Source organism: Anoplophora glabripennis, unplaced genomic scaffold (genome assembly GCF_000390285.2).
Source record: "Anoplophora glabripennis isolate ALB-LARVAE unplaced genomic scaffold, Agla_2.0 scaffold268, whole genome shotgun sequence".
Taxonomy (NCBI): Eukaryota; Metazoa; Arthropoda; class Insecta; order Coleoptera; family Cerambycidae; genus Anoplophora; species Anoplophora glabripennis.
Window position 1 is genome coordinate 521,852 of NW_019416436.1, and position 23,717 is coordinate 545,568.

At 34.1% G+C, this 23,717-nt stretch overlaps 3 protein-coding genes across 3 annotated transcripts; 1 reads left to right on the forward strand and 2 right to left on the reverse strand.

Annotated features, from left to right (window-relative positions):
* Window positions 1-1,254: 1,254 nt before the first annotated feature.
* On the reverse strand, window positions 1,255-7,464 carry LOC108904336 (zinc finger protein 11-like). The gene is made up of 4 exons (XM_018706851.1): window positions 7,270-7,464; window positions 6,873-7,163; window positions 6,548-6,816; window positions 1,255-3,187 (listed from the first exon to the last, which is right to left on the reverse strand). Exons 1-4 carry the CDS (start codon window positions 7,384-7,386, stop codon window positions 1,468-1,470), a joined length of 2,397 nt encoding a protein of 798 aa, XP_018562367.1. The 5' UTR covers window positions 7,387-7,464; the 3' UTR covers window positions 1,255-1,467.
* Window positions 7,465-13,260: 5,796 nt separating this feature from the next.
* On the forward strand, window positions 13,261-14,201 carry LOC111691531. The gene is made up of 3 exons (XM_023454548.1): window positions 13,261-13,460; window positions 13,581-13,871; window positions 13,928-14,201. The coding sequence occupies exons 1-3, from the start codon at window positions 13,344-13,346 to the stop codon at window positions 14,198-14,200; spliced, it is 681 nt and encodes a 226-aa protein (XP_023310316.1). The 5' UTR covers window positions 13,261-13,343; the 3' UTR covers window position 14,201.
* Window positions 14,202-14,878: 677 nt separating this feature from the next.
* LOC111691530 lies at window positions 14,879-18,293 on the reverse strand. Its single transcript, XM_023454542.1, has 5 exons — window positions 18,171-18,293; window positions 17,646-17,936; window positions 17,321-17,589; window positions 14,944-15,249; window positions 14,879-14,888 (listed from the first exon to the last, which is right to left on the reverse strand). Exons 1-5 carry the CDS (start codon window positions 18,291-18,293, stop codon window positions 14,879-14,881), a joined length of 999 nt encoding a protein of 332 aa, XP_023310310.1.
* Window positions 18,294-23,717: the final 5,424 nt, after the last annotated feature.

Here is a 23,717-nt window from a genome sequence, read left to right on the forward strand (position 1 = left end):
GATGTACTTTGGGCACTTGCACTTTTTGTTTTGTTGTAACGTAAAAGTTTGTTATTATTGGGTGTGTATTGGATTTCCTACAACTTATATCAACATTTTTTTCTAAAATGTTTCTTTTTTTTTAAATGAAAATGTTTTTTACAAACTTTGGACGCCATTTGGAAAATGAGGCCGTAACATTCAGCTGGGGTGAAGGAATTTTTCCTAATTTTTACGCGTTTTTATTTACTCAACTATATTTTGGCAAAAAAAAAGGTATTTTCGACAATTTGACTGGCCTATAGAGTCTAATAAGCATTCATTTCAGCAGATTAAATCCTGTCACAAACTTTACAAATCTCTTTAAAAAAGTAAATAAAACAAAACAAACAAATGCTTACTTAAAAAAAAAAAGTAGTTGATATGAAATGCGTTTAAGTTAAGTGAATAGACAACCAGCAATAAGTTTTTGTAGATTTTGCTACGCGGTTTGTTTAAATATGAATCAATGTACAAATAACAGACGTTTTCCTATTTTAACACAGATTATCTATAAAATGGACGTAGTTTGAGACTCAAATTACTTTCTGTTGTAAAGAAATTTGTAATTTTTTAAAGAATAATATTCACCTGGTGTTTTAGTTGATCATATGCATTTTTTAGAATTAATTTGTCATTACAAAATTAAAATTGTAACGTTTTAATTTTGAGGCAACAACTTATTGAGTTATGTATAACCAAGTGATGGTAATAGTTAATAATAATAAATGTTTTATTGCAACGCATGGTGGTAATAGTTTAAATAACTAGATGAATTTCAATAAACAAAGAAATCTAAATAAAAAATTCAGATAAATTTGGAACGAATACACTGAAAATGAATTTTTCGAGACAAAACGTCTGAATCTGGTTTGGGCTGAGGCAGTACACTATTGGGGGTTATGAAGGCTTGCAAAAAATGTTATAAAATTTCTAGGGTCGTATTTAAAAAAATTAAGTTGATGATGGTCCTGGAGAGATGAAACGTTACATATACAAATTGATTATGCCATTCGATAGAGGGCAAAATTTTCAAAACCTAATCATGTTAGCCTTGATTTTTTAGAGCCATAGTGTTGGTCCCCTGTTGCCCCCATTTAAGCTAGTTTGTATCTCTTACCGTCTCCGAGATCCCTAGTGAGAAGCGAATTTGTAACACCTTGTATATTCTACAAAGTAAATTGTATGATATACACCATTAGGATTCACCTTGAATATTGGCAATAAAATAGGATATATTTTTAAACATGGACAGAACAGGTTTATATTACGAAGTATGTATATTAATACAATTTGTTTACGTTTTTCAAGATAGACTTTACATTTTGCTTCAATTCTTGACGGTACTGTGATGGGCAGGACTCGCAACATTTTTCGTGCACCAATTGATGTCTCCTCAAAAACTTCTTTGCACTCGTGAAGGCTTTCTATGCTTCAACACGTGTTATTTTATACCACTCCTGTATTTGGATTCGTAATCGCAGTCATTACACTAGTACCTTTAGAACCTGCGCAGCATCTTTGTTTCAGTTGATGCTCCTTCAGATGATGCTTGTATTTACTTTCGTAGGGGCAGTTGTTACACTTGTATGTCTGGACCTGAGAAAGATCTTTATGTTTCAGTTGGTGCCTTTGGATCAAATACCTGTATTTATTTGTGTAATCACAATCATTACACTTGTACATTTGAACCTGTGAAAGATCTTTATGTTTCAGTTGGTGCTTTTTAATATCATATTCGTATTTAGAACCTGCGCGGCATATTTGTTTCAGTTGATGCCGCTTCAGCTGATGCTTGTATTTACTTTCGAAGGGGCAGTTGCTACACTTGTATGTCTGGACCTGAGAAAGATCTTTATGTTTCAGTTGGTGCCTTTGGATCAAATACCTGTATTTATTTGTGTAATCGCAATCATTACACTTGTACCTTTGAACCTGCGAAACATCTTTATGTTTCAGTTGGTGCTTTTTAATATCATATTCGTATTTAGAACCTGCGCAGCATATTTGTTTCAATTGATGCCGCTTCAGATGATGCTTGTATTTGCTTTCGAAGGGGCAGTTGTTACACTTGTATGTCTGGACCTGAGAAAGATCTTTATGTTTCAGTTGGTGCATTTTAATATCATATTCGTATTTAGAACCTGCGCAGCATATTTGTTTCAGTTGATGCCGCTGCAGATGATGCTTGTATTTACTTTCGAAGGGACAGTTGTTACACTTGTATGTCTGGACCTGAGAAGGATCTCTATGTTTCAGTAGGTGCTGTCTGATATTATTCCTGTACTTAGTTTCGTAATCGCAGTCGTTACATTTGTATGTTTCTACTAGCAATGGATTTTTATGCTTCAGTTGGTGCTGTTTGAAATACCTCTTGAATTTAGTTTCGAAATCGCAGTCCTTACACGCGTACATTTGAACCTGCGAAGGATCTTTATGTTTTAGTTGATGGTCTTTCATATGAAACTTGTATTTAGTTCTGAAATCGCAGTCAGTACAACAGTACATTTCAACCTGCGAAGGATCTTTATGTTTCAGTAGGTGCTTTTTGATACAATGCTTGTATTTAGTTTCGTAATCACAATCATTACACCTGTACATTTGAACCTGTGAAGGATCTTTATGTTTCAATTGATGCTGTTTGATGTGACCCTTGTATTTAGTTACGTAATTGCAGTCATTACACTTGTACGTTTGAACCTGTGAAGGATCTTTATGTTTCAATCGATGCCATTTGATAGTACTCTTGTATTTAGTTTCGAAGGGGCAGTCATTACACTTATACATACGGAATTGCAGGGGATCCTTATGTATCAACTGATGATTGACAAGAAGGATCTTTTTCTTTGATTTGTAGTTGCAAACGCTGCATTTATAAATAGGTAGTTGAGCAGCATCCTTGCACGTCAGAGCATTGTACTTGCTTTTATAATCGTGCTCATCGCATTTGTCTTTGAGTTTTATATAATGATTATTAAATATGGTCCTTCGCTTCGTTTCGAAATCACAAAAGTTGTACTTGTACGATTGTGCTCTGAGTTTCACGCGATACTTGGCTTTCGTGTTACATTCAGTTGCTGATTCATTCTCACATTTATGTCTATCCACTTCATCTTTACAGTCACTCTCCTCGAATGGTACAATATCGGAACTCAGCAGTGGTGTGTCGCTGAAACAATTGCATATACACGGTATTTTTGAAGATCGGGTAAGTATAATTATCAGAAAATCTATTTTTTTAATTTAAAAAAACCCGTAAATAATGCTTTGAACCTTCTGGAATAGGGATAAAAAGTTTTAGTTTTTTTAGTGAATTTTATAATACACTACTAGAAAAAACAATTGAATAATGGAAATTACTAAATTAAAGAAAAAAAAATGTTTAAATGGAACACGCTATATATTAGTGCATACTTAGCTTCGTTAAATTTTTCTCTTTTCAAAAATATATGATATGTTACCGTTTGATTAAGAACTTTTCGACATATTTCAGTTTAACACTATTTTTGAATAAAACTGGAGGGAAATTTATGTTCGACGGATCGCAGTGGCTATGGACGAGGCACGCGGAACAAACAAATGACTTTGACAGAAGTTTATTTATCATCATTAATTTATTTCCTATGACAAACTATTTTAACAAAGAAATAATGTTTAGTGAGAACGAAAAATTTGAAGTTATCCGTTTATTTTGCAAGAATAATAATAATGTGAATGCAGCGCGCACCGAGTAAGCTCGTTCGTATCCCGGGTTTCCAAAATTCCATCTCGAGCTGCATTTTACGACATTGAGCGACGCTTTAGAGAAACAAAATCTCTTGGAAGACGGAAACGAAGAATTATTGCAAATGAAGAATTAGAACTAACCATATTACTATATTTTCAAGGTAAGCAGATATTCATTCGAGGCTTACCATGGTAAATTCAAATATTAAATTATTGTAGAAAGGCCACAACCTCACCCAAAATAAAAAAGTTCAGCGATTAGAGTACTGCAGAGAAATGCCACGCTTGAAAAACGGCGAGCTACACTATTTTGAAAAGATTTTATGGACAGATGAAGCGACTTTCACAACAAGTGTCATTTATAATAGAAAAAATATTACCTGGGCAAATGAAAATCCTCACTGTAATAGGAAAATTCCAAGTGAAGGATGCACATTGTTTAATGCTTGGTGCGGTATATTGAGAAATAAAATCATTGGCCCACTATTTATGAAGGTACTCAATCAAGGCATCAAGACGGAGTGCCTCCGCGTAGAACCAAAGCAGTACGAATTTATTTAAATAATAATAAGATTTTAATAATGATTTTTATTATTATCATAAAATAAACAAACTTCAAATTTTTTGTTCTCACTAAACATTATTTCTTTGTTAAATCAGTTTGTTATCAGTGGCGGTTAGGGGATTATTTGACAGCCCAACACAGTTTCTTATGCTCTTTCACGTGCCAAACAGTAATAACTCCTACTCATGATACTTTCGAAGATAGACAGTGCTAAATAATAATAAGTCTCAACCTGTCTCCAAGCTAGACAAACGTATGTGTATTTAATATTAACCGTGTTTCATTTCCACAGTATTAAGTTCCTCGTTACATCAATTTAGTCCGAGCCAAATAAGTGTATGTGGAGTTAATATTCTATTACATAGTTTGACTTCGGAGTATTAACGCCACACATATCAAGATCATGTTGGTTTACTTTAGTATTATACCCACATTCATCGTGTGTAGACGTTTTTTTGCAGTGTTGGTGATAACTGGTAAATTATTAGTTATTGAAAAAGTGACTGATGACATGTAAAAGCGACATTTCTGTTTAAAGAATAATAATTACATTTCTTTTTGTTTTTTCTATCCAGTTTATTAAAAATCAAAAGTGTTGTTGGTTTATTTAAACTTTAGTTTTTTTTATGAATATTATCTGATGTTTATATTTTTAAAAATATTTATTGAATGTAGTTTATTTATTGTTTTGTTGTTTGGACTATTTCAACAAAAAAAAATTAACTGGTAGTTTTTATTAGTATTATCCTCAGCATTATCGCACAATTAGTAAATATTATAATATAAAATCCCTAAATCATGTTTGTGCCAAATAGTGTTAACTCCATATTTTCGAAAAAAAAATACGAATAGAAAATTATTCTTTAAATTACAATAAATAATATTAAAATAGACGTATAACTTCACATCATACTAATTTTTTTNAATTTAGTAAAAACTTGAGAATTTAAGTTCAATAAAGTTTTTTGTTTTTGACTTTATCGAAAAATGTCACTCTTTACAAAAACTTCTGCGCCTCGAAAAAATGAACTGTCATACAAACATCTTAGATGGGATATACAGGGTGCTCATAAATTAAAAAAAAAACACGAAATTACTGAAGAGAGGAGTACCTACCATTATTTATTATTTTACTCAACATTTTTTTAAAACAAATCTGTTTATAACCTCAATTAATGTCCTAATACAAATTTTAAAATGAAAATATCAATTTTCGAGGTGGGAAGTAGCTATACATATAGAGTAAAAGTCAAAACTATACCGAAATTTTGCTTTGTTTTCGTGCTATTTTAAAAAACTGCAAAAGTACATTTTTCACTCCATTCTTCAATTTTTAGTTAATTTTCATCCAAAAATATTTTACAACCTCTTGTTGTGAAGGAAATTTTATCTACTTTTTTTTTCTATGAAGCAATGCCTATACCGATCTTTACTCAAAAAAAAACTAGACAAAAAATTTTAAAAAATTATAAAATCGAATTTTTTGCTTTCTTCAAATTGTTTATTAACAATTTTTTTGCATAAAATTTTCCTTTTAATTTTTTTAAATAAGCTATTTCGATGGGAAATTCAATTCTCTAATAATTTTTCTATGAACTATGTATAACGAAATTTTGCTTCGTTTTCAAGCTACAATTAAAAAACGAAAGGGGTGCATGTTCACTCCTATCTCCAATTTCCACCCTCCAATTTAATAGCATTCCGCGGTTTTTCCATCTAAAATGAGTCCACAAGCCGAACTAATATTGCTATATTTTTATAAAATCTGATCGAAAAACCATCTCACGAATGTGAGTTCTTCGGTAATATTGCAAATGCAACTAAAAATTTCCAGATTCATTTAAAGCTATTTGGCCTTGAAAATTCGAAAATTTTTGCCAGCGGCACTTTTTTTTTGCACTAATATATAGGGTGTTCCATTAAAAAAAAATGTTTTTCTTTAATTTAGTAATTTCCATTATTCAATTGTTTTTTTTTAATACTGTATTATAAAAATTCATAAAAAAAGCTAAAACATTTGTATTAAAAACTTTTTTGTAATTTCAATAATACACACAACACATTTATTAACAAATAGTTTAAAAATTTGTACAATATCGTTCATAACCCTCATAATCTCATAATGCTAAGTACAATTAATTTATCACCAGATGGTACGTATTTAATCATATAAATCACGAAATGTCCAAACTACGGGCTGCTATTTTTTAAATTAATGTTAAAATGGTCTCCTCTTACCTTCTTTCCTCATATTCCGATTTTATGTCCACATATTCAGGTTTGATCGACATTTCCATCTCGTTAATATCAAATTCCTCTTCCAGGTTTTCAGTCTTAACGAATAAATCGAGTGGAGACGTATCTATCTGACTTTCTGTGGCTGAACTATCAAAAATACTTTTAATTTTTTCTTCTACCTCTGAGCACTCTTTTAGGAAACTGTTGTGAGTACACACAGAATGGAAGCAAGGATTACAAACAACGGGATCTTTGATGATATTTATATTCTACAAAGCAATTTCGTTAAATTATAAAATGTGCAAGTATTTAATATCGTTCATACCATTTCAGGTGTCAATTTCTGAATAGCTTCGAGTTCCTCTTCACGTACGCACCTAAACTCTCTCTCTACTGGATGCATACACAATCGACATATTTTCTCACTGCAAACTAACTCACTCTTCTTTTCCTGCATGTACACTTCTCTTAAGTCGAGCTGTAACAATTTTTCGCTATCCACATATCGAATAATTGTGTTATCAGTATTGAAACACGTGGACTTAAATTCTAATGCTGCATTTAACTTTCTTCTGCAAGCATTACATATAACCTCTTTGCTCTCATCATCAAGTTTCTGAAAAATACGTAACTTTAAACAGGAGGAAAATAACTGTAGCGAAAAATTACAATGGAAAGTTGAGACTGTTAGGAAGTAATCTAATTATATTTCACCTACTTACCAATTTTAGCAAAAGAACATTTAGACCGTCTCTGATAATGTTGTTTATCATTTCAAAATTTTCATCGGTTATATTTTTAAGGCAAAGCCTACACGAAGTTTCCGTAACATCAGTCATTGTTCTGCAACAATCTTCTTTTAAACATAAACAAATACAAAACACAACACGCCGTCACTTCTAACCCTCTCTTGCTTGACTTCTTCGGACAGCATTGGCAATTGGCACCAGGGTTGCCAGATTTCTTTTTAACCTAGTAGCCAAACCAAAATTGAAAGTAGCCCAAAATAGCCTGACATCTAGTAACAAAAACCGTTATTTATAATTTTTATACATTTGAAGTTTAAAACCATTCGGGTTTGAGTTTGTTCTGTGAGTCTGGGGATAACCCTTTTCTAATGGTNCGAGTCACGCGTCGGGTGGTGTAGTGGTGATACGATGACACCGCTGCGCTTTGCGATAGGTGCGTCATCCGCCAGTTGAACCGATATTGCGTTATAACGCAATTGAGTTATCGCAGTGGGTTAACGCACTAGTGTGCGCTTGAGTTAGTGTATCAACGCAGGAAATTTTGCTGCGTTACCCATCTCTAATGTTCATAGACAATGACAGTTCATGTTCAAAATGGCGGCACTGGTAGTGTCCCAAGGATTTTATAAAATCCTTGGTAGTGTCCCTCGAAAATAGGATGCGCAGAAGTCAATGAGCCTTCTCCCCACTCTATATCTCTGGTACTGACACGACAGACCGGAGTTCTGGCACGGGTCGTGTGAATACGCCTATCTTTATTTTATTATTGATGTGACCGAATAAAGGAAATAAGGTCTGTTTAATTATATTTTCAATTATAAATAGGTCAACTTTATTATTTGTGTGGCTTTCCATCTTGTTTTATAATAAATTAATATTTTATATCAAATGGGTAATAATTTTCAATAAACTCACGAATTCAATTTTAAAAGTCTTGTTACGACTGGGAACTGGCGCAAGAGTATAAATAAGCAGACCTTATTTCCATTAATCAGTCACACAAATAAAAAAATATAGATAGGCGATAGAAATCAAGTATAGAACCATGGAATTTATTACAAGATGAAGGTGAAACATTTCCAAATGACAACCATAGGTTTACATCATAGAAAATATACGTAGTATTATATTTTATACATTCGACATTATAACATTTATTTAACTGTAAATATACTAAACAACAATCATAGTGTGTTAAAAACTTAAAAAGTGAGGTTAAATACATACGTTTTCGCTTAAAAGTTAAAATGATTTCTTGTACTTGTTCAGACGTCGTATGAATTTTAAAAATTTCGGATGAAAATGAGCGGTAAAAGTTTGAATGTATATTAACCAATATGAACACTTTCGAACTTCGTATCGTCAGAACTTGGATGCATGGGACACCGGCCTAACTCCTAATTTCCAATTAAAAAAACACTATTTTTAACTGAACTTTATTTAATAAATAAGTAGTTATACAATTTCTGATTTTCTAAATATTTTATAAAGCCTAAAAATATATGTACCGTGGAATTTTCGTGAATTATCACGTAAATTCCCGATGCATGGTTATATGTTTGCTAATGATTTTAAATTATTCTACTCTTTTTTTCCCCGTCTTTCCTTAAAATTAATGACATTATGACTGAATCGTCTTGTATGAGTTTAGTTCTCCACGTGTGAATACTACAGCAGTACTGTACAGTTTCCTCTATAAAAAAATAATGCACATCTATTTTGCTTTAGTTCTTTTATTCATAATACTGTTGCAAAAAAGCTATTACCNCCACGTGTGAATACTACAGCAGTACTGTACAGTTTCCTCTATAAAAAAATAATGCACATCTATTTTGCTTTAGTTCTTTTATTCATAATACTGTTGCAAAAAAGCTATTACCTATATAGGCTGTCACAAATTCGCTTCCCACTACAGGGATCTCGGAAACGGTAAGAGATACGAACCAGCTTAAATGGGGCAAAGTTGCGTAATCAGGGGACTAATATTATGCCCTTAAAAAATCGAGGCTAACATGATAGTTTTTGCAATATTTGAATAAAACCGAAATTTTTTCTGAATTTGTTTCATTTCTGTCTCGTTTGAGGTGATATTAAAAAAAAGGACACTTTCTCACTTTGCCCTCTATCAAATGGCATAATCAATTTTTATACGTAACGTTTCGTCGGACCTGGATATTGTATTACATTTTTTGCAAGGCTTCATGACTCCCAATACTGTACTCCTTCAGCCCGAACCCGATCCAGACGTTTTGTATTGAAAAATTTATCTTCAATTTATTTGTTCGAAATTTCTATTTAGATTTTTATGTTCATTAAATTATCGTATACGCTAAGCGTCGTTAGATCCTGTGAGATCCACCTAGTTATTTAAATTATTATTACCATCACCTGGTCATACATAACTCGATAAGTTGTTGCGTCAAAATTAAAACATTAGAATTTTAATTTTATCATGAACAATTATTTTTTAAAAACGCACATGAACAACTAAAACGCAAAATGATTATTATACTTAAAAAAATTAAAAAACGTTTCCGTTTTGGCAAATGTTGAAAATGAAGACAAGCGTAATATGATCGGAATTTATTATACTTTTCCCGCAACTGTGAAAGAGCATGTCGGATGTATTTGTATGAATATCCTGAAAAAAATTAGATCGGAATTTGTTTTAGTTTTGAACACTCGAGAAGCCTAGAAATAACTATGGGCACGGGATTAAAACTCTAAAAATGATTTATTGTAACGCGTGGTGATAATAGTTTAAATAACTACATGGATTTCACAGGGTCTAACGACACTTAGAGTGTACGATAATTCAACGAACATAAAAAGCTAAATAAAAAATTTAGATAAATTTGGAACAAATACATTGAAGTTGAATTTTTCGAGACAAAACGTCTGAATCTGGTTCGGGCTGAGGCAGTACAGTATTGGGGATCATGAAGGGTTGCAAAAAATTTAATAAAACTCAGCCGTATTTAAAAAATGAAGTTGATGATGGTCCTGGCGAGACAAAACGCCACATATAAAAACTGATTACGGCATTCAATAGTGGGCAAAAAGTTGCCATGAGAAAGTGTTCTACTTTTTTCAGTATCACCTCAAACGAGGCTGAAATGAAACAAAATCAAAGGACCCCGCACAAAATACATGGAAAATGGTCTTTCGGTAAATCGTGCTGAAATTGTGCAGAGGTAGGTGGGGTCGCTTGAAATGACCTTGAAACTGATGTCAACTTCAAGTAGAGAAATAACCGTCAAAAAAATCTGGAAAAATTCATACGTATGTTTCCGAGGTCCCTAATCACGAAACCGTAGTTTGTTGTACCCAGCAGCGACTCCCAGGGGTCATTTAAGGTCATGCCAAGGTCATTTTGAAGGTCAAGTAGAGAACTGATCGTCGAAAAAATCTAGAAAAATTCACAAATATGTTTCCGAAGTCACCAAAGGTGACCGTCGGCCATATTGGATCCGCCACCTTGGATTTGGAAACTATGAAAATCTAACTTCATATTCGCGATCAGCGACCCTGAAAACGCCCGAGTAAAAAAATTCAGACAAAAACATCGAGTAGAAGGGTGCATGACTGACCGTCGGCCATATTGGATCCGCCATCTTGGATTTGGTAACTATGAAAGTCTAACTTCATGTTCGTAATCAGCGACCCCAAAAACCCTAAGGACCAGACCGCTTTGGGTGTTTCATTGTGGATCAAATGTTGACCTGTGTTTAGCAAGACTGAATGAAATACTTTTTTTCGTATATTTCAAGCCGCACGGTGGCCTTGGGTGAGGTTTTTTTAATCTTGGTGTAATTGAAACTTTTGTTCAGCAAGCTGAAACCTACCTCTCTGCAAAATTTCAGCAAGATTTTCCGAAAGACCATTTTCCATATATTTTGTGTGGGGTCCTTTCAATAATTTCGTTTTTTTTTTCAAATATTTTTAAAACTAATCATGTTAGCCTTGACTTTTTAGAGGCATAATATTGGTCCCCTGATTACACAACTTTGACCCCATTTAAGCTAGTTCGTATCTGTTACCGTTTCCAAGATCCCTAGTGAGAAGCGAATTTGTAACACTCTTGGTAATAAAATATGATATATTCTTAAATATGGACAGAACAGGTGCATATTGAAATGTATCTATATTAATACACCTGGTTACAGAAGCGCATGTAAACTTGTTGATGTTTTTCAAGATAGGCTTTACATTTTGCTTCAGTTCAAATATTTATAGTCAGTCTCTAAAATGCCCCAATTTTTGACTGCACTTCAATGGGCGGCACTTTATACCCGCAAACATTTTTTGTGCATCAACTGATGTCTCCTCAAAAACTTCTTTGCACTCACGAAGGCTTTCTATGCTTCAACACGTGATATTTTATACCACTCCTGTATTTAGTTTCGAAATCACAGTCCTTACATCTGTACATTTGAACCTGCGAAGGGTCTTTATGTTTTAGTTGGTGCTGTTTGAAATACCTCTTGAATTTAGTTTCATAATCGCAATCGTGACACCTGTACATTTGAACCTGTGAAGGATCTTTATGTTTCAGTCGATGCTTTTCAAGATATTTCCTGTATTTTGTTTCGAAATCGCAGTCGTTACACCTGTACATTTGAACCTGTGAAGGATCTTTATGTTTCAGTTGATGCTGTGTTAAATAACTCTTGTATTTAGTTTCATAATCACAATCGTGACACCTGTACATTTGCACCTGTGAAGGATCTTTATGTTTCAGTTGATGCTGTGTGAAATAACTCTTGTATTTAGTTTCATAATCGCAATCGTGACACCTGTGTATTTGAACCAGAGAAGGATCTTTATGTTTTACCTGGTGCTGTTTGATATTATTCTTATATTTAGTTTTGTAATCGCAGTCGTTACATCTGTACATTTGAACCTGCAAAGGCTCTTTATGTTTTAGTTGATGCTTTTCAAGATACCTCCTGTATTTAGTTTCGAAATCGCAGCCGTTACACCTGTACATTTGAACCTGTGAGGGATCTTTATGTTTCCTTTGATGCAATTTAATATTATTCTTGTATTTAGTTTCAAAATCGCAATTGTTACACCTGTACATTTGAACCTGTGAGGGATCTTTATGTATCTTTTGATGCAGTTTAATATTATTCNCATTTTTATTAAATATCAACACAAGATAAATTAATAGAAGAATTAGTGCAGGTTTTAACAGATTATGAAATAAAACTCAAAAGATACATTTATTTATTTATTAAATCATACACTATACCGCGCGCCATTATTCTATGGCTAGAAATTGGCCTCAATGATTTGGGATCGAGGGGAATTATCCCTATTTATCCTGCCTCATCTCGTGCAGGCCTGGACAGCCTTTGTAGGTGGGCCCCATCCGTCGTCTACCCCGACCGCAAATGCGGCCGGTGTAGGCGCTTTGTGGGCCCTCCTTTTGTCCTGGCTGGGTCCCGCCGGCTAGGGCCCTTTCTTCTGGCGCTCTTCTTGCTTCGGTGGTGCCATATTTATGTGTGGTATGATTGGGTAGGGTAGTGCGTACGTACACACACACACAAAAATCCTCCCCTCCGTGTTAACCTTGTATGTTTCAGGAACAGCCAGGACCAAGAAGAACCAGAGACAAATTACAAAAAACCCATCTCCCGCGAAAAGCTGAAGCCTCCTTTATGCGGCGACCGTCTCTTTACGGACCATGGAATTTATCTACTCGTGGCGTATTCATACAACCTGTGCCATGGCCCGTACCATAGTACGGGCCATGGAACGGCCGACGTGTGGAGTGACTCTGTGAAGAAACTGGGTCACTCCGGTCTCTCGTGTCAGTACGGCGAGCCGGATCGTCATATTTCGCCCATCTCTATTGCTAACCATAAACAACTAGATGCTCTGCCATTACCAATACTGCCAACCCAATAGTGCCAATGCTGTCCATTGACATTTGACAGATAAGAAGCCAAGAAGGTTAGAAGTGACTGACGGCTTTGTGCTTTGTATTTTTATCTCTGTGTTCTGTTTTCTGTTTATATTTAAAAGAAGATTGTTGCAGAGTAATGACTAATGTTAAGGAATTGTCATGTAGGCTTTGCCTTAAAAATATAACCGATGAAAGTTTTGAAGTGATAAACAACATTATCAGAGACATTCTAGATGGTCTTTTGCTGAAATTGGTAAACGTGAATTATAATTAGATTACACCTTAACAGTCGAGTGTAAATTAACTTTTAGTATTTAATTGTTATTTTCTGCCACAGTTATTTTCTTCCTGTCTGAAGTTGCATATTTTTTAGAAATTTGATGATGAGAGCACAGAGGTTATATGCAATGTTTGCAGAAGAAAGTTAAATGCGACGTTAGAATTTAAGTCGACGTGTTTGAATGCTGATAACACAATTATTCCTTATGTGGATAGCAAAAAAATATTACAGCTCGACCTAAGAGAAGTGTACATGCAGGAAAAGAAAAGTGAATTAGTTTGCAGTCAGAAAATATGTCGATTGTGTATGCACCCAGTAGAAAGTGAGTTTAGGTGCATACGTGAAGAGGAACTTGAAGCTATTCAGAAATTGACACCTGAAATGGTATGAACAATATTGATTACTTGCATATTTTAAAATCTAACTAAACTGCTTCGTAGAATATAAATATCATCAAAGATCCCGTTGTTTGTAAGCCATGCTTCGATTCGCTGTGTACTCACAACAGTTTCATAAAAGATTGCTCAGAGGTAAAAGAAAAAATTAAAAGTAATTTTGATAGTTCAGCCACAGAAAGTCAAATAGATACATCTCCACTTGGTTTATTCGTTAAGACTGAAAACCTGGAAAAGAAATTCGATATTAACGAGACGGAAATGTCGATCAAAGCTGAATCTGTCGATATAAAGTCAGAAGATGAGGAAAGAAGGTAAAAGGGGAATATTTTAACATTAATTTAAAAAATGGCGACCTGCGGTTGTGACACTGATTTATATCATCACATGTAGATACTATCCGGTAATAAACTAATTGTACTTAACATTATGAGATTATGTCGGTTATGAACGATATCGTACAAATTTTTATATAATCGTTAAGCGTCAGGTTAACAAATTATTGGAAAAATATGTAAGATCATTATAAAACAATCGTATGGCTTCGAATCAGATATGGGTACAAAGAATGCTACACTAAATTCCATTCATTCAATCAATTTTTTAACTTTGGGCAGAAATTGAAATTTTCTTGAATGAAAAGGATAGATCTTTTAGGGAGTTACAAATTAATTGGGGGTTATGTAAGCAGATTGCAAGAAGAAAATCAGTGGCCTTCAGTCATTCTTGCCCAAAATTAGTTTTGAAAGAATTTTGGGAGAAGGTATCGATCTAATTCAAATAATAAAAATACCTTTTGAAAAAATGCTTGTCAAATTGTCAAAAAATATAATTTTTTTTTTTGATTACAAAAAATTTTTGGGTTAGTTTAAAAATACTGTTTTTCTCGGTATTAAAGCTCATAAAAACGATTCGTGAGCTATAGAACTCGGTAAGTATCCGAGATTTGAGGAAGGAAATAAAAAAAATATATTTTTCCAGAATNATCTTTATGTTTCAGTTGATGCTGTTTGAAATGACTGTTGTATATAGTTTTGTAATCGCAGTCGTTACACCTGTACATTTGAACCTGTGAAGGGTCTTTAAGTTGCAACAGATGCTTCTGAAGTAATTTCTTATTTTTAGTTTTGTACTCACATGATTCACATTCATATGCTCTCAAATCGTTCTCATGTCTCGCACAGTGTGCCGTAAAACGGATCTCACTTCCAGTTTCGAAGATACATTTATCACATTTGTACAATACTTTGCGCTCCTGTCTGGTTTCCACTTCTGATCCATTCTCATATTTACATCCATCCTCTTCTTCATTTTTACAGTCACTCTCCTCGAATGGTACAATATCGGAGGTCTGAAGTGGCGTGTCGCTGAAAAAATTGTATATACAGGGTTTTTTTGAAAATCAGGTATTACTCTTAAGGGGTTATGACAATAATTGAATCAACCGTAGTACTGATGGCATAATTTTAACTTCAATGATTAATGGATTCAGATCTTTGGTAATGTATTTAATTATCAGAAAAGTCAAATACAGATAATTGAAATACAATCTACAATAACATTATTTATAAATTTAATAATTAATTTTAATCAAATAATAACACCCAGTATATTCGAGTTAGATTCATTCAATTTGTTTGAATTTCGCGCAATTATTAAGCGAAGGCAGGGAGACTAAAAATCTCCCCCCCCCAATTCTTGAACATGGTGATAGCAGACATTAAACTTGAGAAAAAGGTAATCATTCGAGGTGTAACCAATTACAATCCGGGCCCGGACGAGAGGCACCGCCTGGAAGGAATCCAAGATGAGTCAAAACTGTCTTCAAAAAATGTTTCCAAATAAATGTTGTAGGGTTTTGAGGGGGACATCTAATTTTGCTTCCGGATATAACCTTGATCATGACCTTCAGTTTCAAAAGTCATTTGAAGGTCTTTCTAGTATTTTGCAGGCAAAACTTTAATCTTGTTCATATTTTTCTTTTTGATATGTGGCGCTCGCCATAATTATTCAGAATACCTATTAACCCTTCACGGCATGCATTTTTTATTCAAATGTTTCTGAACTCAGACTAGCTCTGAATTTAGTAATAGTTAAATCCGATACGGCGGATCCAATATGTCGAATACTCGGCTCGACCTTGAGTTTTAACGTAGGTTGAAGCATTCTCAAAGTGTATTAGAGTATTAAAAATGTTTATCAAAAATTGGTCGCCCATATTGGATTTGAATATTTTCAATTCTGGCTTCATATTCGCGATCAGCGCCATCGAAAAACTCCGAGTACACCATTCGGCAAGACGGAAATGAATTTTGCAACCAAAAACTAAAATGAACGGTGCGAGGTCCATTTTTTTTTTATAATTTTCGCTTCACTTTCAACAGGTCCAAGAGTCTCAATATTTTTTTTGGCAGTCCCACCTGTCATCTCTTTTAGTTTAATCCATCCTCTTTGATTTGAGCTGTTCGAGACCTTTATATGTATAGTCAACTGTTTCGGCTTTGATAATTAATTATTTGGGAATTAATGGCAGTACAGAAAATCTAAGCAGATTTGAAAAGTTCTACTATCCTCCATAAGATGTTCTTATCGTTTTTTGATAAATTTATTTTTTTCGATGCAAGATACTCGATTCCAAAATTTATTTATTTGACGATTTTGGTTAAACCTGAGACTAATATTGAAGATGTTTTCGTTTTTGTTTCACCTCAAAATAACCAAAAAAACCTGTCAAGAGTTCAAGCGGCTGCAATTTTTCTTTAGTTGTGAACAATCAATTAAAGGATAAATTTTGCTTTTTTAAATCATTTTTTATCAATTGAAAATGTTTTTTCGTAAAAATCTTTATTTTCTTCATCAATAATTGTCATTAAAAGAAAAGAAAATATTCAAAATAAATATTTTTTTTTTGGAATCAAATCTTGGATACTTACCGAGTTCTATAGCTCACAAATCGTTTTCATGAGCTTTAATACCGAGAAAAACAGTATTTTTTTTAAACTAACAAAGATTTTTCTGTATATCAAAAAAATAAATAAATACTTTTTTGACGATTTGACAAGCATTTTTTCAAAAGATATTTTTATTATTTGAATCAGCTCAATACCTTCTCCCAAAATTCTTTCAAAACCAATTTTGGGTAAGAATGACTGAAGGCCACTGATTTTCTTCTTGCAATCTGCTTACATAACCACTAACTATTTTGCAACTCGGTAAAAGATCCATCCTTTTCATTCAAGAAAATTTCAATTTCTGACCAAAGTTAAAAGTTATGGAATGTATGGAATTTAGGATAGTATTCTTTGTACCCATATTTGATTCAAAGCCCTACTGATTGTTTTATAATGGTCTTACATATTTTCTCAATAATTTGTTAACCTAACGCTTAATGATTATCGTTTATAACAGACAATTAATGTTAAAATAGTCTTCTCTTACCTCCTTTCCTCATCTTCCGATTTTATGTCGACACATTCAGCTTTGATCGACATTTCCATCTCGTTACAATCGAATTCCTTGTCCAAGTTTTCAGTCTTAACGAATAAACCAAGTGGAGACGTATCTATTTGACTCCCTGCGGCTGAACTATCAAAAATACTTTTAATTTTTTCTTCTCCCTCTGAGAAATCTTTTAGGAAACTGTTGTGAGTACACAGAGAATCCAAGCATGGCTTACAAACAACGGGATCTTTGACGATATTTATATTCTACAAAGCAGTTTCGTTAAGTTATAAAATATGCAAGTATTTGATATCATTCATACCATTTCAGGTGTCAATTTCTCAATAGCTTCGAGTTCCTCTTCACGTATGCACCTAAACGCACTCTCTACTGGGTGCATACACAATCGACATATTTTTTGACTGCAAACTAATTCACTTTTCTTTTCCTGGTTGTACACTTCTCTTAAGTCGAGCTGTAACATTTTTTCGCTATCCACATATCGAATAATCGTGTTACCAGTATTCAAACACGTTGACTTAAATTCTAATGCTGCATTTAACTTTCTTCTGCAAGCGTTACATATAACCTCTCTGCTCTCGTCATCAAATTTCTGAAAAATATGCAACTTCAGACAGCAATATATTTATATTTCACTGACTTACCAATTTCAGCAAAAGAACATCAAGAATATCTCTGATAATGTTGTCTACCACTTCAAAGCTTTCGTCGGTTATATTTTTATGTCAAAGTCTACACAACGTTTCCTTAACATCAGTCACTGCTCTGCAACAATCTTCTTTTAAATGTAAACACAACACAAAGACAAAATGCCGTCACTTCTAACCTTCTTGGGCTTTTTATATGACAGCCTCATCTGGTTGACGGTTGTGTTATGGTTAGGAATAGAGATGGGCGAAACATGAAGATCTGGCTCTCCGTACTGACACGAGAGACCGCGCCGCGCCATTATTCTATGGCTAGAAATTGGCCTCAATGATTTGGGATCGAGGGGGATTATCCCTCTTTATCCTGCCTCATCTCGTGTAGGCCTGGACAGCCTTCGTAGGTGGGCCCCATCCGTCGTCTACCCCGACCGCAAATGCGGCCGGTGTAGGCGCTTTGTGGGCCCTCCTTTTGTCCTGGCTGGGTCCCGCCGGCTAGGGCCCTTTCTTCTGGCGCTCTTCTTGCTTCGGTGGTGCCATATTTATGTGTGGTATGATTGGGTAGGGTAGTGCGTACGTACACACACACACAAAAATCCTCCCCTCCGTGTTAACCTTGTATGTTTCAGGAACAGCCAGGACCAAGAAGAACCAGAGACAAATTACAAAAAACCCATCTCCCGCGAAAAGCTGAAGCCTCCTTTATGCGGCGACCGTCTCTTTACGGACCATGGAATTTATCTACTCGTGGCGTATTCATACAACCTGTGCCATGGCCCGTACCATAGTACGGGCCATGGAACGGCCGACGTGTGGAGTGACTCTGTGAAGAAACTGGGTCACTCCGGTCTCTCGTGTCAGTACGGCGAGCCGGATCGTCATATTTCGCCCATCTCTATTGCTAACCATAAACAACTAGATGCTCTGCCATTACCAATACTGCCAACCCAATAGTGCCAATGCTGTCCATTGACATTTGACAGATAAGAAGCCAAGAAGGTTAGAAGTGACTGACGGCTTTGTGCTTTGTATTTTTATCTCTGTGTTCTGTTTTCTGTTTATATTTAAAAGAAGATTGTTGCAGAGTAATGACTAATGTTAAGGAATTGTCATGTAGGCTTTGCCTTAAAAATATATCCGATGAAAGTTTTGAAGTGATAAACAACATTATCAGAGACATTCTAGATGGTCTTTTGCTGAAATTGGTAAACGTGAATTATAATTAGATTACACCTTAACAGTCGAGTGTAAATTAACTTTTAGTATTTAATTGTTATTTTCTGCCACAGTTATTTTCTTCCTGTCTGAAGTTGCATATTTTTTAGAAATTTGATGATGAGAGCACAGAGGTTATATGCAATGTTTGCAGAAGAAAGTTAAATGCGACGTTAGAATTTAAGTCGACGTGTTTGAATGCTGATAACACAATTATTCCTTATGTGGATAGCAAAAAAATGTTACAGCTCGACCTAAGAGAAGTGTACATGCAGGAAAAGAAAAGTGAATTAGTTTGCAGTCAGAAAATATGTCGATTGTGTATGCACCCAGTAGAAAGTGAGTTTAGGTGCATACGTGAAGAGGAACTTGAAGCTATTCAGAAATTGACACCTGAAATGGTATGAACAATATTGATTACTTGCATATTTTAAAATCTAACTAAACTGCTTCGTAGAATATAAATATCATCAAAGATCCCGTTGTTTGTAAGCCATGCTTCGATTCGCTGTGTACTCACAACAGTTTCATAAAAGATTGCTCAGAGGTAAAAGAAAAAATTAAAAGTAATTTTGATAGTTCAGCCACAGAAAGTCAAATAGATACATCTCCACTTGGTTTATTCGTTAAGACTGAAAACCTGGAAAAGAAATTCGATATTAACGAGACGGAAATGTCGATCAAAGCTGAATCTGTCGATATAAAGTCAGAAGATGAGGAAAGAAGGTAAAAGGGGAATATTTTAACATTAATTTAAAAAATGGCGACCTGCGGTTGTGACACTGATTTATATCATCACATGTAGATACTATCCGGTAATAAACTAATTGTACTTAACATTATGAGATTATGTCGGTTATGAACAATATCGTACATGCTACACTAAATTCCATTCATTCAATCAATTTTTTAACTGGGCAGAAATTGAAATTTTCTTGAATGAAAAGGATAGATCTTTTAGGGAGTTACAAAATAATTGGGGGTTATGTAAGCAGATTGCAAGAAGAAAATCAGTTTGGCCTTCAGTCATTCTTACCCAAAATTAGTTTTGAAAGAATTTTGGGAGAAGGTATCGATCTAATTCAAACAATAAAAATACCTTTTGAAAAAATGCTTGTCAAATTGTCAAAAAATAAAATTTTTTTTTTTGATTACAAAAAATGTTTGGGTTAGTTTAAAAATACTGTTTTTCTCGGTATTAAAGCTCATAAAAACGATTCGTGAGTTATAGAACTCGGTAAGTTTCCGAGATTTGAGGAAGGAAATAAAAAAAATATATTTTTTTCCAGAAAAAAAAATTTTCAATTGTTTCTTTTTTTTTTTCATGACAATTTTTGATGAAGAGAATATATATTTTTGCGAAAAAACATTTTCAATATAAAAAAAATTATTTAAAAATGCAAAATTTATCCTTTAATTGATTTTGGACAATGAAAGAAAATCGCACCCGTTTGAACTCTTTACAGGTTTTAATTGTTAGTGTTGCGAGAAACAACTACTCCGCGTGCTATATGCCCTGATCGGTAATGAATTATGCTCGCAACACCTAGTGCAACAGTTCGTCAGTTTAACCCACCAGGCACAGACCAGTTTCAGACTTATTAGTCCTCACCAGTGTGTCATAGGTGAGACAATCGACGAACGATTCAGCTGTTATGCGGCCGTATCCTCACGACAAGGAAATACATTGTACACGGAGCGTACAAGTTTTTTGTATTATTTTGTGGTAAAAAAAAAAAACGAAAACTTCTTCAATATCATTCTCAATTTTAACAAAAATCCTCAAATAAGCAAATTTTGGAATCAAATTTCTTGCATTGAAAGAACAATAAGAAAGTCTTATGGGGGATAGTCTAAACTTTTCAAATCTCTGCTTAGATTTTCTGGATGACCACTACTTCCCAAATAATTAATTATCAAAGCCAAAACAGTTATTTTTGATTTGATTGTACATATAAAGGTCTTGAACAGTTCAAATTCAAAGAGGATGCATAAAACTAAAAGAGATGTGGAACTGCCAAAAAAAAATTGAGACCCGTGGACCTGTTGAAAGTGAGGCAAAAATTATAAAAAGGTGATAAAGGATAAAAATGTTTGACTTTCAGATCCTGAAACTAGAACCTTTAAGCTCTAATTTGCTTTTTTTATTGCTTTATGAACATTTTTCGCCATGATACAAGCTTTTCGAAAATTACCTAAAAATTTAGGATTTCCTTTTTGTCCTTTAATTTTTGCGACTAGTATATTGAAATTTGTGATAAGGTAAAAAACAGAAACTAAAAAACGTTGACAAACAAAAAAAGGTGATATTCTGGGTGTTATTATTTGATTAAAATTTAATAAATTTATTATATTGTAGATTGTATTTAAATTATCTGTATCTAAATTTGTTTATGGATTTATTGTGTGACTGTTTACATATCATCTCGCCAATGCCTTCTCTGATAATTAAATACATTATCAAAGATCTGAATCGATTCATCATTAAAGTTAAAATTGTGCTATCAGTACTATGGTTGATTCAATTATGGTCATAACCTCTTAAAATTAATACCTGATTTTGAAAACTACTCTGTATATGCATTTTTTTCAGCGACACGCCACTTCAGACCTCCCATATTGTACCATTCGAGGAGATTGACTGTAAAAATGAAGAAGAGGATGGATGTAAACATGAGGATGGATCAGAAGTGAAAACCAGACAGGAACGTAAAGTATTGTATAAATATGATAAATGTATGTACAAAACTGGAAATGAGATCCGTTTTATGGCACACTGTGCGAGACATGAGAAGGATTTGGAAGCATATGAATGTGAATCGTGTGAGTACGAAACTGAAAATAAGAAATTACTTCTGAAGCACCCTTTGGACCATAAAGATTCTTTGCAAATTCAAATGTACAGATGTAACGATTGCGATTATGAAGCAAGGTACCACAGTCATTTCAAACAGCATCAACTGAAACATAAAGATCCTTCACAGGTTCAGATGTACAGGTGTAACGACTGCAATTTCGAAACTAAATACAACAGTCATTTCAAACAGCATCAATTGAAACATAAAGACCCTTCACAGGTTCAAATGTACAGGTGTAACGATTGCGATTATGAAACTATATACAAGAGATGTTTCAAACAGCACCAACTAAAACATAAAGACCCTTCGCAGGTTCAATTGTACAGGTGTGGCGACTGCGATTACAAAACTAAACACCAGAGTTATATCAAACGGCACCAACTGAAGCATAAAGATCCTTCACAGGTTCAAATGTACAGGTGTCACGATTGCTATTATGAAACTAAATTCAAGAGTTATTTAAAAAAGCATCAACTGAAACATAAAGATCCTTCAGAGGTTCGGATGTACAGGTGTCACGATTGCGATTATGAAACTAAATACACGAGTCGTTTCAAAGAGCATCAACTGAAACATAAAGATATTTCGCAGGTTCAAACGTACAGGTGTAATGACTGTAATTACAAAACTGTATCCAAGAGATATTTCACAAAGCACCAACTGAAACATATAGATCTTTCACAAGTTCAAATGTACAGGTGTCACGATTGCGATTATGAAACTGGATACAGGAGATATATCAAACAGCACCAACTGAAGCATAAAAATCTTTCTCAGGTCCAGACATACAAGTGTAACAACTGCCCCTTCGAAAGTAAATACAAGCATTCTCTGCAGCAACATCAACTGAAACGAATATGCTGCGCAAGTTCTAAATGTACTAGTGTGATGACTGCGATTACGAACCCTAATACAGGAGTGGTATAAAATACCACGTGTTGAAGTACAGAAAGCCTTCACCAATGCGAAGAAGTTTTTGAAGAAGCATCAGTTGATGCACGACTGGAGAACAGACAAAAATTAGGTCATTTTAGAGACTGACTATAAATATTTGAATTGAAGCAAAATGTAAACATCAACAAGTTAACATGCGCTTCTGTAACCAGGTTTATTAATACAGGGGTCTCACCGTGACGGCCCATTAGAATTGTTTCAGGGACTACTTCGATTTGAATTTTGAAAATTTGGGATACCGGTTTTCGGGCATGCCCTTCTCGACTAAAATAATGTCGTCCACGTCAACTTGCTTATTTTAAATGGAACACCCTATATATTATTTCAATTTTGGATTCTACGTGTTATTTTACGTGGACTTTTATGAAGTTTCCCTATTCCTAAAATTCCGTTTTCGAGATATATAATTTAAAAAAAAAGGGAGAGAAACAGTGACTAGCTTCAGACCATGTATTTAGGATAGTTAGTTTAAAATTATTAGTTTAGTTAGTAGTAAAATAGTTGTAACTTGTAACGTTATTATTTTAATCCTTTTTCGTTTGCTATAACTTTAATTGACGCGGATAAACCACCCGAACGAATTATTTTGTTGCAACTGCGCGCAACGAAGAGGGCAAAAAGACAGCAGTCGACGAGAATGTGTCGTAGTACCAGGTCTGGTGGTGTGGTGTTTTATCGTTGTTATCTTTGATGGAAAAACTA